Below are 15,673 nucleotides of genomic sequence, written 5' to 3' on the forward strand. Positions count from 1 at the left end.
CGACACTTTCTGCCCAAGCCACTCATCATTTTGCACGACAATGCGCGGGCGCATACAGCGCAAGCTGTGGCTGGTCTGTTTGGTTGATGGGACTGGGAATTACTGTACCATCCACCGTATTCCCTGGATTAAGTCCTTGTGACTTCGATTTGAGTCTGAAGATGAAGGAACCTCTTCATTACATTCGCTTCAAAACTGTTCCAAAGATTTGACAGGCAGTAAACTGCCCTATTCGCACCATCAACAGAACAGACTCTGCTAACGGTGTACTACGCCTTCCACATCATTGGCAACATGTTCTACACAACACTGGTGACTACTTTGAAGGACAGTAACAGGTGCAAACATCTAACTCTTTTGTATCGGTTATGAATAAATAGTTGCCTTCTCTCTGTCTGTGTGTGTGTGTGTGTGTGTGTGTGTGTGTGTGTGTGTGCGCGCACGTGCGCATGGGGGGGGGGGGGGCGGCAGTCAAAGACAACCTGATTAAATGAATGGAGAAGTTACTCGTTGAGTCCAGCTGTATGAGTCTATGCGAGGTGGGGGGGATTTTGGATTTTGGATGCAAGAAAGGAGTCCTCTAGATTGCCCATGAACAAGTTTTCAAAGGATTTCTCCATTCATCTTGACAGGGCTGTTGATTTATAGATAACTTTCATCACTGGGCGAAGCAGTGGACTTGAAGTCATTTGGGCATTGGGACACACAATGTTCAACTGCAGCAAAACCTTGACATTGAGGATGTTGGTGTACAATGAAGTAGCATCAGCCCCCAGTGGCAAAGTGACCAAGTTAGTGGACCAACTGGGTTGTTTGTTAGGTAGGAGGAGGCCTTTGGGCAGTACTTCATGTTGTTTGGTCCATAGTGGTTGAGATTTTTTCAGTGTGTTTGCAGTACCCAGATACACTGGCATGTCTTGGGTGGTTGGGCTAATGGAATTTTGCAAGCATGTAAAAAATGAGAAACAACCAAATGTTGGATTGAGGTGGATGTCAAGTTTAGGGGAGAGAGTAAGGGAACTACCCAGGGATTGGAGAATTGGTGATAGGTCAGATGGGACTTCTGTAGTGAATTCACTGCAGCAGGTTTCGTGTGTTGGTATGTTTGACATCACGCTGAGGCCCGACTATAGGTAATTATTGCTGTTTACAACAATAGTATTGTCAGGAAAGTTGATCAACTTACAACCATAACTGTAATTTTGAGGTTCTCATTTGGACGGAATCTGTTGAAAGAAGGTGAGTCAAGATTGGAAGCTACAAACTCTCGCAAGATTGTTAAATGATAAACACTGAAATTGGTAGAAGATCACAGTTGAATGGACAATAAACAAAGTCGAAATATTAACCAATTTTATTGTTGAGTTGATTATGCAGTTGTAAAAAAGAGCTGCCTTTGTAGTGTCTTTGTGAAGGAAAGTAGAAATGTCAAAAGCCCTTAATAACTGAACTTGAGTGAGCAGCTAACTGTAAGGCCTTTGGAATTGACTGAAATTTCTGTAGTGCAGGCTATTTTGAGGACAGGTTGGAGGCTTACTAGTCTGTATTGATTCTCAATTCTGTTTGGTTGTGGAAGAGCCTAAGGGATGTGGCTTATGTTGCAGGACAGCAAGACAGGGCATTTGTGATAAATGGCAAATATAGATGCAAATTCTGCCTTAAAGTGCGAAAACACAAAATTACCCGATAAGTGTTATTTCATAGTGAATTGCGTCAATGTGAATTATTTTATCAGAGATAGTTTGGAATAGTTATATTTTCTGCATATAAATTATACCGAATTATATAACACTTGTTGGCACAGCAGTCAGTCTGTAGCTCTACTCCTGGAAGAAGAGGAAAATATTAGATCACTTTATTACAAATTGAACCAAATGAAATACTTAACTTTGTAACAATCCATGTGCACATGAATGTATCAGTTGATACATAACAAGGTAATAGTTTCTTCTCATAGAGTAAAATTGATGATTAACATTTACGCAGTGTTCTGTCTAACACAACTATTGCACTGCTGGCTCGGTAGAGACATGAAGGTGTCATCTTAGACGATGATTGCTGACTGGGTTTGGCACTGCACTCGGATGTAAGCAAGCATGTTGATGTGGTGGCATATGGAATCTCTTCTGGGCTAGTCCATCCCAACTTCACACATTTGTTGTTGCATCTGGCTGTGATAATGCTCCCGTCTGGTTTTCGTGCGAAGTACTAACCTTGCCTTGATGCCTCACTCTTTGAATGACATGACATAAAATAAAAATAAAATGCATCAGATTTTCAATTCATGCTATTGCACATCATCTGGCAAAACCCTCTTTGGAAAGATAATGTGCGTAAAAATGTATTTACAAAATACCGCAATGATATATCAGTGCACCAATTGCTGTTGTCACGCCAGTTGAGGGTGGGGGTATCAGAAACATGCTGTATAATGCATATTGGGACTCAGCTGTAGGACCTAGTATCAAGAAATGCGTATGTTTGTCTGCTGCTGCCTAAAGTTCAAAAGTTGGTTATATTCTGCACTTTAACATGGCCGTTTTAAGTGGCAGGTGTCTGAACTGTGATTGTGTCAGGTACTGATAGAGGTAAGGTCTGAGCTACCACGTTTATCCCACTGCCAACCTCAACAAGAAATTACGTTGTAGCCATTTCTGAATGCTTTTTGTTGTGTGTTTCACATTATTTTCTGTTCTTAATATGCAATGGGTAAAGGGACTAATCCTGATCCATCACAGAGTTAAGGTTGCAACCATCACAACACCAGAAGGGATTAGTGATCCGTATGAACTGGTGGCTGTTCTGCTTTTGTAGAAACACAGAAAATGGGTGTTGGCTGGCCATCCTATGAGAGGGGTGGGGGGGGGGGGGGGGTAGGTAATGTTTGACACACACCTTAAATCAGAGAAGCAGTGTTTTCACCAACAGTAAAAAGCTCCTGCTTTTCAATGGAAACACTCATGTTTTGAAAGCTTAAATAGAGCCAAAAGAAGAAAACAAGCAAAGAGCATTTCGGAAAAAAAATCTGTTTGTTTTGCAAAAGCAAATGTTCCAGTCAAAAAACTACTCCATCATCACTTTCTTTAAAACAGTCAATTCGATGTGTACCTAGCCCTCACAGGGAGATGTCAAACCTACCAGTTACATACATTCCCCTGGAATAGCACATAATGTTTCTTTTAGACTCAGTTTGTTTGCTAATATCTTCTGGGTACCACAGTCACCTGTAACTTAAGCTTGTGCAGCTGGTCCTACTTTTCTGTCCCAGCTAATAATCTTTTTCACCATGCTTAGGTCCTCTTTCCTGTTAATTTCATGAATTAGGTGGAAAAAGAGCTCATTTCTCTCCACAAACAAAGTGAAGCATTCATTACCAGATTTCCATCACTTCAACCAATGTTGTCATATTAACCATTAATACAGTGTGAGCAACAGATTGCTTCTTTCTTGTCCATGTACTATGAGTAAGTCAGTTACCATACATTTTATTTAACATTCATTGCTAATTCAGGCTCTTCGGTCATTCCTTGGTGGGCCACTGTTACCTCTTTCATCAGTGGCTGCACAGAGTAATATGTCCACAACAGCAAGTGGCACCTTCTATTCACCACTCATGCCCACAGAAGGTGCAGCTCCTTTGTACATTCTTGACTCTGCTTGTATAGAAGTGAGAACTGTAATGGCAGTGTTTTGCTCCACTCTAGTTCAATTAACTTAAAATAATAGTTTTTCTCTCTTCATTCATGTGAATATCTTCCATTTCTAGAAGAGCCTAAGAGTGTACCATGGCATTTACTAATGGAATGTTATTTTTCACAGCAAATTTCAAAGCACTAAAGCTTCAGCTTCAGACATGTATCATTATATATCATTATAACCATTTAAATTTTTACATCTAGTCATGTGCAAACAAAAAGAATTTAGATGTGAATTTTGCCAAAATATAGGTGTGATTTTTGCCAAAAATAGGTATGAATTTTGGCAAAAAAAAGGGTAATCTTTCCAAAAATAGATGCTACAGTTTTAAGCCCCTAGTGGCAATGTAATTTTAATAATATTTATTTGATGGAATATGTTGTGGTCATGGTGAAAAGTGGTATTCCAAGGCTTTTTAGTATATTATGCAGTTATTTATGTAGATATACTGTGTGTTATGCAAATAAATAGGACCTAAAATCAGTAACCATGACTGTAGAAGGTCAACAAACCATATCAAAAGCAATTAATATTATTGATAACGGTTTGTCTGTTGCAGCACATCCAACATTGTGATTGCAATTTACAACTAATACAAGCATTTTAAAAGTATTTATGGTAAAAAGCAAATCTACTTTCTGACATTCCCATCACCAGAACTTGCGGTTTCACCCTCACTAAAAGTTCTTAATCTGTCTGCATTGAAGCTTTGAGCAATGGGTGGACAGATCAATAAGAAGCTAAAGATTGTAGCTCAGCATACTAATTTACGTTCTTTTCCAGAACATGTGGACTTGTGCAGACCCAGCTCAGCATTATAATACATAAATTGCAAGTTTTATTTGACTACTAAGCTACAATATTCAGCTTCTTGTTTGTTTATGTGTATATTCATGGCTCAGTTCCTTGACCATGAATTTCTAAGTGAGCAAATAATTTCAGTATTTTTTACAATATATTTGACATATGTTGTTGGAAGGTATTGGAGAATAACAGAACTGTCCCAGACAGAATATAGCATTGATTGAGACGTCACCACTTAAGTCGGTAAAAAAAAAATCTATCATATTTAAGAGAAAGTGGTAGACAATAGGGACAAAACTTCGAAACCGCTTGTTACAGTGCGAAGAGAGAGATGATAAAAGCAAGCCTCTGGTACACAAGTGGTGGAAACTTACGGTTTAACTTCTAGGAACGCAGAATTGTAGCCCAACTTTGTGCATCAATGATAGGATGTTGGGTGAGGGATCTCTTGACCATTCACACCACCAGAACTACAGAAGTTTTGAGTAAAAAATGGCATGAGCCCAATTCAGCAACATGGAAATTAAGGTACTATTCTCTAGGTGCATTTGAACAAGAAGTCCCTGAACTATCAATAAATAAGAAATAGAATGTTGTGCCTGTCTTCTGTGAATAAATTTGAATGGGATTCTTGCAACAAAAAATACAAATAAAAAATGAAATAAAATTATTTTCAGAATGCAGTTGTCTCCCAGATAATATATGTGTAAAATTGTAATCTGGCATTAAATTTTATATAAATAATTGTAAAGAATTTACCTTCTGGATCAGTTATTGCTGTTGATATTTGAGGACACTGAATGGAGAAAGAAGGGTTTTGATGAAGACAATTTAGATGAAGTAGATGTACAAGTGTTTGTTTCACCAAAAACAGTACTGTTCTATAGAAACACTCATGATGCACTGCATTCAGCTCTGTATTAATATCAGTAATTGTTATTTCACTTTTAAATCAAGCAACGTGTAACAATGTACAAAACCATAACTTTGACATTAATTAGTGTCAGGGCTAAAATTAGCTCAGAGATGTGGTGTATGGTCTTTTATTATGTAATTCCTTTTCTATCTTTATCTGCAGGGAGAGTTATCAGAGCAAGAACGTATAGATGAAAGTGCCAATCGAACATCTACAGCTTTACATTCTGTGGCTGCATTACTGATGTCAAACTCAATTCTAAGGAAGAAATCACTATTTTTCTTACTGCAGTTAATAAGAGAGAAAAATATTAGCTTAGGTAAGACTCTTTCCAGTTTTTCTAAGTTATCTACCGTTAAGTTGACACTATTGAAATGAAAATTATTCAGTTGATAATGTAGCATTTCATATGCCACTCTACCCTTTTCATCCATTCTTCATTTATGGCTGTTTAATATTGTTGAATTTGACTTGGCTTTGTAAAGTTTATATAAACATAATACTTCATTCTCATATTCCAATATAGAACCAACAAGTTAGTGGAACCAAAATTGTGCAGCAACATATATCTTTTTGTGACACCCACACTGCTTACTTACTGCAGGTTACTTAGAATTTAGTTATCACCACAAATGAATAAAGATACATTTTGTCTTTCCTTAATTGTAGTAAAAATGTAGGCTGAAGTATTAAGATGAAACATTCTATCCATGTAAATTCTGTCCATAATCCATTTACATAGTGCATTCTAATATTTTTATCTTCTTCACTTTTCTGTTTTGTTGTTTCTGGAGTAACTAAGCTTTTGATATGTCTTCCCAACTTCTGTTTGATCTGCCCCTTTTTTTCTAACATCACAAGTAACTGGTGTATAGCCTGGCCTAGTAATCAAGCTTGCACTTACAAGGTGCGACAATAAAGTTTAGTGTTGTCTCCTTCAGAGTAGTTCCCTTCTGATTGCACACACTTTTTCCAGTGCTTCTGCCATCACAGCTTTTTGGACATCTTGTGTTGTTTGAAATGGTGTTCCTTGACCGCCGTTTTGACTCTTGGAAATAGAAAAAACTCGCACGGAGCGATATCTAGTGAATAAGGTGGCTGTGGTAGTACTGAAATTTGTTTTGAGGTTAAAAATTGCTGTACTGAAAGAGCAGAATGGGATGGCGCATTATCGTGATGCAGAATCCAATTAACTGCAATGTTGGCATGGACCCGAAGAACTCTTTTACAAAGTCTTTCTAAAATTTCTTTGTAGTAATATTGGTTAACTGTTTGTCCAGGAGGCACTCACTCTTTATGAACAATTCCCTTGGAATCAAAGAAGCACACAAGTATGCATTTCACTTTTGACTTTGACATGTGAGATTTTTTGGTCGGGGTGATCCCTTTGAGCACCATTGCGAACTTTGGCATTTTGTCTCTGGATCGTACTGAAAAAAAACAACTTTCATCACCAGTGATAACACGCCTCAACAATTCTGGATTGATTTCCATTTGCTCTAACAGATCGGCTGCCACATTTTTGCATGTTTCTCACTGTTGCGGTGTGAGATTTTTGAGGACCATTTTTGCACAAATTTTCTCATACCAAGATCCTCAGTTATTGTTAGATGAACCATTTCTCGATTGATGTTCGATAATCTTCGATCAGATCATACGACTTTACACACCCTGGCCAAGTTGACATCCGTCCGTGAGGTTGATGGTCGTCCACTGCGGTCTGCATCTTCAACATTCATTCTGCCTTCACTAAACATTTTATGCCAACAAAAAACTTGAGCTCTTGACGTAACCTACACTACCACTTATAGAAACAAACGGGTGAAGATACAGGAATTAATGAATTGAAGAGTGTATTCCTTATTTTGTTTCATACAGATGTATCAAAACATTATCCTTGGCACAAAACAACTTAATTTATATTTGGCAGTGTTTGTAACCCATTCAGTTTACATATAACTTACGTATAAGAAAAGAAAAAAATGAAAAAATAATATGATTCAATACTATTGCCCCACCCCCACTGTACAATGACATCATACAGCGGTGCACAATGTCTGAGCTTATTTCCCTTTTTGAGGGTTGATAATCGTGGGCCAGTGTGGGTATAGCCTTTCTTTTCGGCCATGGGATTTATCCTGAATGGTTATCAACTTATACGGGCATATCAGCTTCTTTTAACACATACATATATAAGTTTTCTCTCCTAATAAAGTGCTTGCTGTAACCATGTAGTCCCATTGTTGTCATTCAGCATCTGTGCATTGTTTAGCTTGTGAAGCATGTGTGCGCAATGCTACATCTGTTATCATCCCAGTTAGTGCTCATGTGTTCAATACGAGGCCAGAGTGACAGTGTCGTGGGTTTACAGTAGCTTTCATTGCACAGATTCATCAAGCTCATGTTCAGCGACGTGATCCTTTGTGAAATCTGGTCACAACTGGTTTACATATCAGTGGCCCGAGGAATTTATTTCATTTAGTCGCTCTCACTTGTTCAGTGGGACGATCAGCCATACACCCGACATCCATCAACAAGGTAAGTTCCTTGCTGCTTTTATGGCGTTGTCAAGCACAGAAAATTTGTGTTACAGGAAGTATTGCCATTTTTAGTTTACCTCTTGCACACCCATGTATTGTTTTATTACATGTGCACTTAACACTTTGCAGCCAGGTTTCTCATGTTTTTGCACTTCGTTTTTGAGCGTCTTTCATGCAGTTTCATTATGTAAAGTTTCTGTAGTGTCCTTTCCACATACTGTACACATATCATAATAAAATACAAATACAATTACAAAATACTTATCCTAGTCATTTGCTGACATGCCATTATTGTCGCTCATATACATCTGCATATATCTGTAATGTACTCCCTCCCCTTTTTATACATAGTGTCATTGCTTATCATTTTGTTTTCATTTCTGTTTAATTATTCGATTCCAATTATGTGAGTACACATCCTCACCCGTTTGGTTCTACATTCTTCATACAACATTCATACAGTAGTAGATTCTGTTTTCATTTATAGCTTAAATTGACATGCATTTCATTTCTATGCACAATGATTTGTTGTTGGAGCACATTTGTCTGTTCAAAAGAATCAAAGGAGTAAACAATAGGCACTACAATAGATACTACGTGCTGCTCAGATAACTATGCATGACCTCGCCTCTCTAGCATTCTCCAGGAAGGATCTACACACTACAGAGTTGAGGAAATTCCATGGAGAGGCATTTATGTGCTAAGGTACTTCTCGTTCATAGACTTAACTGTGATCTCAAGAACAAAATCGTTTGTTGTTTATAAACACAACTCAAATCTGATGGTACCAATTGTATCAAATACTTATTCAGTGTTTAAAAGTGCAGCTCAGTATTTACTTTTTATGTTCATTGTATTAAGGGTAGCTGTTTCCTTTGCTGAGGTTTACAGTGTTGTACCATCAATACGATATGTTAATCTACAGTGGGTGTAAAACAATTTTTTCATAAGTAACAAACGTGCATAAAAATTTCAATGTATTTCAGGTGTTTGACACTTTTATGGGTAGTCGACACTCACAGTAGTTAGGTTTCAACCTCTGGTGGTGTGGCCCTATCTTATGTTTGTATGATACCTAACACTCGACAAATATTTATCTTTCTTCACTTTAGGATGTGTTGATGCCTCGTTCTCTGGAAGGAAAAACTTAATACTAACTTAAAACTAAATCTTCATAGATAATTGTATAGTGGCTTGATGGGTACTAATGCTTTCTTCACATATTCAACTATGTATTCATTAACTTCAGTGTGCAGTCGTGCTATCGCAAAACTTATTTCATGTCATGTGTGCGTCTTTAGTTACCTTATATATCTGAAAGATAAAGTGTATTAGAGGCGTGGTGTGACCTTGTATTCAGTTTTCCTCTTATATTGTACTTGCTTATTGACGTGCAGCCAGACTTTTTTCATCAATCAAGTATGATTAGAGCGTGCACTTTCAATACTTAAATTTGTAAATACTGTACATATATAGGTGTAATGTATATAGTAGCGTACCTTAAGTAGATACACTCTTAATTTTCTATGTGTCTGTTTATTCAGTAAACTTAGTCTGGGCTGTAGCTCATCAGGTTTGTTTCTTTTGGGCACTCGCACACTTCCAGCTGTGCCTGTCTGGCACGCACGAGCTTGCAGTTTGTCAACTATCTTTCTGCTCCCCAATCCGTATGCACTGCGTTTCTGTGATACCACTTGCATTGTACACTATGGTGTGTTTCACAAGTTAATTTATTTGTTTACAACTGGGCTACATGCAAGCCGAAGCATTGTATTTAGAGTATCGTCATCTCTAGACACATAAAAGTAAAATTCTTCCTTGTTACAACAACTTACGTTATTGGAACCACGTTTAACATACAAGAAAAAGTACAAGCAAAAATTTTCCTTAAAAACTAATTATTTTGGCTTTAACAGTAGCTTGTACCTTGTCCTCTGTCAAGTTTTCCTGTGCATCCTCATTACTTTGATACAGATCATCTTTACATCAGTACCTTGATCATATCTGATAAAGTAAGTGTCAATCAAGCTTGTGCCCCCACTCTCCTCCAGGTCACAGAACAGTGGCCTACTGTGACTGGTTCAAGTTTTCGGGCATCACGCTGGCATCGGTCTCTCTGTTAGGTGTAACTTCTACTATATGGACTGTTTGTGTTTGATTACCCCAGTTAGTATCCCGTGAGGCTCTCGACTGAAATTCTCTTTGCCTTTGTGCGTTATTCTGCAAATGTGCATTACTTTGCTGGCTGAATTCTGCTGTCTGTGGGTTATTCAGTTGTATGGTACTGTTTCGTGTTTACCAAGCGATCGGCTGATTATTGACGGCAGCTTGTGTCTGTACATATTTTACAGGCTGGTCATATGGTACCTGCTCATTGTAGTTGTTTTTATTACATTTTTGCACATTTCTTTTATATCCACCCTTGAATTTACAGCTTTCATTATTGCCATTGTGATTACCGGTACCATTACTATAGGTCTGTGTGGGGTAAGGTTGCCATCCGTGTTGTACTACGAATCCGTTGTTAACTTGTTGGTCCATAAATCTCTGTGGCACTATCTGCGTACTAACAGGCTTGGGTTGTGCTGGTCTCCCTTTGTATATCTAATGTACTGAGTCCAGCACGGATAGAAAATATTCGGCATCGTGTTCTGGAATGGTAATGAGTTTTTCCCAAATATGAGGAGGAAGACGGCTCTTTAAAATTAACAGCTCATCTACTTGAAATACTGGGTTCATCCAGTATCTGGTTTTATTCAAATATTTTTCAAAATAGTCCCTTATGTTTCCATGTTTGCTATTGAATGGAGCTAGGTTGAACACTTCCAGTTTGAGCCTCTCTTGTCTGGCCTCAGACCAATATTTATCCAGAAAGGCTCTTCCATACTATTCATAGTAGTGGCAGTGTTCCACCATGTCCGTAGCCCACAGTAGAGTATCACCTTGTCTGTATACAGCAACAAATCTAATTTTCTGGGCTTCAGTCCAGGTACGAGGTAAAACATTTTGAAATGCCCTGGTAAAGACCACGGGGTTTGTTCTTTTCCCTTCGGAAGTAAATATTTGAAATTGTCGATGCCCAAGTAACCCTTCATCTGCAAGTAATGTTGACAAACATGGCTGCGCTGTCAGTGACAGACTTGTTTATGTTCACTTGTGGCGTAGAGCATGGCAACTGCGCTTGCTTGACAGCTACAGCTGCCGGCAAGTGTTGCTGTATTCCACACTCTTCGCTATTTTACTTCGACTGGCTAGCCACGTATTGTGGGTAACCAGTGCAAGTATCTAACTCCTCTAGAAGCATGGGTTTGTTTTCTGTCAAATGTTGCTTTGGAATGTCAGTATTTTTAGCAATACTGCCTTGTAACCTTTCCTCTGCTTCCTTAAAACCTGAATGTATTTTACCTAGAAACTGACTTTCTTTCTCTTTTAGAGCTGGTTCTATTGTATCTACATAAATTTTGTACTGTAACACTACCTTTTCAGCAAGGGTCCTGCTCTTATCCAGTGCCCTGGCTTCAGCTTTTTCAGTTATTTGCTTTACATCTGCACATATCTTAATGCTCTGTTTTTTGGCAAATTTTGACTCTAAACTTAACTTTGTACTCCTGTTGGTAAGTTTTTGCACATGTCTTGCAGCTCACTGACTGAATTTGTCACATTTTTTACCGACACATACACTTGGGATTGCATCTCTTGAATTTGGGAATATGCTTCACTGACATTTGCAACTCACCTGCTAGTTGTTCCCACTTATAATCTATGGATGATAACGTTCTTACATTGCGGGTATGTCAGTAATTATTTGTTGCTTTAGTTGTTTACCTAAGTCTGTCAGCTTCCCATATAGTTCGTCCGATAATTCAGTGCGTATAGTCTTGCTCACCTCACTGAACTGTTCACTAATATTATTCTTGAAATCGTTAAATATCTGATTGCACTTTGTAAACTGTTGTCCTATACCCATAACTTGTGTTACACTTTCCTGAAATTTCTGTTGGTTTTTTGAACTGTTGTGTTATTTATTGTACGAGTTGTATCAAATTGTGTGTCTCACTAGTATTTACGTTGTTGTTATGAACAGGAACAAGAACAGGAAACATTCTGTTCTTGCGTTCGCGATGTCGTGAGTAAGTAATCAGAGGAATTTTCGCTTTTAGCCCCTTCAGCTTCAATATTTCAAGAAATTTTTCCTGCTGGGAACTGAGAAAATGTCGAGTCGAGTGTCACAGAGGTGACATCATGATTAGTTATATTACCAGTGTCATCATTTATTGATAGTGGCCTGTCAACCTCGTTGATTTGGTTGCCTTTGGTCAGTTCACGAGTTGCCACATTATCTTCAACTGTTGCCAAGCTCGGATTCCCGACATCTTGATGTATCAAATTTTGTAATGAATTTTCAACAATAGCAATTCCTTTGACTCCATTGTACAAATTTTTTAACAAAAATTAGGAATAAAGTTTCTTCAAAAATGAAATTTTGTCTGTATTAGTACTTTTCAGTTAAACTAAATTTAGCTGCATTTTCACTACTGAACCTGATTATTATCTGACACAGTCCTATAGATTTTGAATGACATATCTTGCACTTTAATAATGACTTTGTACAAATTTTCGTCTTTTCTGTAGAAATGCACTTTCTGTAAAGGATATTAATTTGAAGGAAAAGAGATTATCTATTGCCAGAGAGACGGCACCAAGCGCGGCCATATAAGCATACAGCATTGCAGCTTCCTACCTTTACCACTGAAATCAGCATTCTGGGATCGGCTCATTTGTAGGCAGAATTGAATCTTAAATTGCTCTTTCAATGTTTTTATGATTCCCAATTTCGTGGACATGTAACAAATACAATGAAAGTTTCATTAGTTTTTTGTAGCAATAATATGAATCACTTATCTCAAAAATTTTTATCTCAACAATTGAAAGGTCTGGTCACATTTTGCTTGGCACCGTCCTTTAAAAGGCCATCACTGAATATGTATACGTGGGAGGAGGTAATGGAAACTGATTAATAATTGCTTGAATAACTGGAAAAATTGAGAAAAATTGATTGGGAAGAACAGTTGAAAGAAATTTGAAGGTAATTTAAGAGTCTATACACAATCCTGGGTGATCTTTAACTGATACTAATATCAACAGACCTTCAGTATCAATACATTCAAGGTAAGTATTCATAATTTACGTAACATAATGCTTCACATTAATTCCATTGTGTTTAGTTGTGATGGTGACAATGTCAATGCAGGTTTGCTCCTCCCAATATAGTGTAAATTCTTCTTGTCTGCTCCGAACCTCTTGATGCAAGATCTCGGCAATAGGCGAAATGATGAACAGACAGGGAGTGAACATCTTAAATGTACGAATAAATGTTGCTTTCCTAATAACTTTTTGTAATACTTTTAGTGTACGGATGAGAGATACACATTTTTTAACACTGCTGGTACGACAGATCCAAGCATATGTCCATACACTACCTCTTATAGAAACAAACGGGTGAATGTAAAGGAATTAATAAATTGAAGAGTGTTTTTTTTTTAAATTTTGTTTCATACAAATGTATCAAAACATTATCCTTGCCACAAAACAACTCGTTAATTTATATCTTTGTCAGTGTTTGTAACCCATTCAGTTTGCATACAACTTTCTTGTACTTATTGTGTTTACATGTAGGTTAAGCTTCTGCCTAGTTTCATATTCTTGTAAATCATAGTTATGTTTGAAGATGTTTTCTGTTTCATAAGATACTCCCTTTTGTAAAAATTTTTAACTCTTATACAAACCATGTTTTTTTAAGTAAGACCATTTTGAAATGAAAATAAAAACAAGTGGACATTTCTTAGGTATTTTATTTTTATGTGTAAGCCTGTACTTCAATCTACTCACAAGCGGACATTTCTCAGCTGTTTTAGTTTTATATGAAAATCTGTACTTCAGTCTACTTTTCCTATATTTCATTCTACTTTTCTACATAATTGCCAGTGATATTAAGGCACTCATTGTGTCGTATAACCGGCTTTAAATACTTTCCTTTTAGAAATCTGATGTCGTAGCATAACTTTCGATAATTGAAACATTATTTAACAGTTGCATAAATCACACTTCTTGACAGTTGAGGCAACTCATCACATAACGTTCAAATCATAAAGCATCTGTTCTCTCTCATTTTTTCACTAATTTTCTGCACCTAATTGTCTGTAATGACTGAAGGTTGCCCACTTCATTCATCATCATGCGCATTTGCACAACTGTCCTTAAAAGCTCTCACTCTTTTCTATAACATCACATCACTCGTAAGTATCAAGAAGTGTGCTTATTGCAGTTGTTAGAGAACATTTAAATTATCAATAGCTGGTTGTACAACATAAGTGTCTCAATATTAGTGAGAATTATGTAGAAAAGTAGATTAAAGTACAAGCCTTCGTGTAAAAATAAAATTGCTACGAAAAGTGTACGTGTTTTATTTTTATTTCAAAACAGTACTTACTTAAGACGTACCTTGCTTGTACAAACAAGGGAGTGATTCAGACGACCATGTTAAAAATATGTCTGCACTTAGGTTTCCTTATAACTTTGATAATCTTTTTCTCTATTTTAACGATGTAGGAAAGGACAGGTTGCTACTTACTGTAAGGAAGACACGTGAAGTTGCAGACAGGCAAAATTAAAAGCGTAAAGCTTTCGGCCACAGCCTTCATCAGTAGAAGAGAGACACACATCATTCACACACACAAGCACACACACCTGACGCACACACGATCGCCAACTGTAGCATCTTAGCCATGTGTACCTGAGGTGCACTTGCTTGTGTGTTTGATGTTGTGGGTCTCTTACTGTTGAAGGCGTTGGGGAAAAGCTCTATGTAAGTGTTTTTTAATTGTACCTACCTGTAACTTGATGTGTCTTCTTTATGATAAGTAGCAATCTGTCTTTTCCTACGTTGTTGATATTCCTACCTGAAGTTTCCATTGTTCAATTTTTCTGTGTTTTAAATGTTTTATTTGTTTATTTCTTTATGTTATTGTGGAATTCCTCCATAAAATTATTTCGTACATCAGTGGGTTCTATATACTATCATGGTACATTGTCACCAGTGATGAGCAACTTGTATATTTTGAGTGAGATCTTAATACCTTACATAAGTGTACTCAGTTTTTTATTTAGATTGTTAAGGTGCAGCTCCCACTTAAAATCCTCCTGAGTATATATGCCTAAATATTTTGTATGACACATTTGAGATATTTTTTCCTTCGTTTCCTGCAGATTTTCATGACTGTGGTTTAATTTAAATATTAGTGTCATCTGTGAAGAGCACTGTGGTTCCATCATGTATTTATTAACCAAGTCCTTTACATGTGTCAGAAATAGGACAGGTCCCAGGACTGGCCCACATGGGACGCCATACTTCATTTTTTGCTCATTGCTGCAAAAACTAGAAATGTTTGTGTTTCACTGTCTTTGTGTATTATTTCTTCAATCTGTTGTTGATTTTTGAGGTATAATTGGATCCACCTTTCAGACTGGCCTCTAATTCCATAAGTATTTAACCTATGCAAGAGAATGTCGTCAGAAATCAAGAAATATTCCAGATACATAATGCTTATCATCCACTTCCGGTAATACTTCATTTACAAAGGCAAAAATTGCTCTGTAAATGGACTTCCTAGTTCTGAACCCATGTTGAGAGTCATTTATCAGCCTTCCTTTATTTAAG

At 37.2% G+C, this 15,673-nt stretch overlaps 1 protein-coding gene across 1 annotated transcript in view; it reads left to right on the forward strand.

Annotated features, from left to right (window-relative positions):
• Positions 1-15,673, forward strand: part of LOC124591556 (serine-protein kinase ATM-like) — a 456,741-nt gene that overhangs the window by 196,251 nt on the left and 244,817 nt on the right. The window contains exon 21 of the mRNA XM_047131742.1: positions 5,579-5,735. Coding sequence (XP_046987698.1) covers positions 5,579-5,735 — 157 coding nt within the window. The remainder of the gene's footprint in view (positions 1-5,578; positions 5,736-15,673) is intronic.

The sequence above is a fragment of the Schistocerca americana genome, chromosome 2 (assembly GCF_021461395.2).
Source record: "Schistocerca americana isolate TAMUIC-IGC-003095 chromosome 2, iqSchAmer2.1, whole genome shotgun sequence".
In the NCBI taxonomy this organism is placed as follows: Eukaryota; Metazoa; Arthropoda; class Insecta; order Orthoptera; family Acrididae; genus Schistocerca; species Schistocerca americana.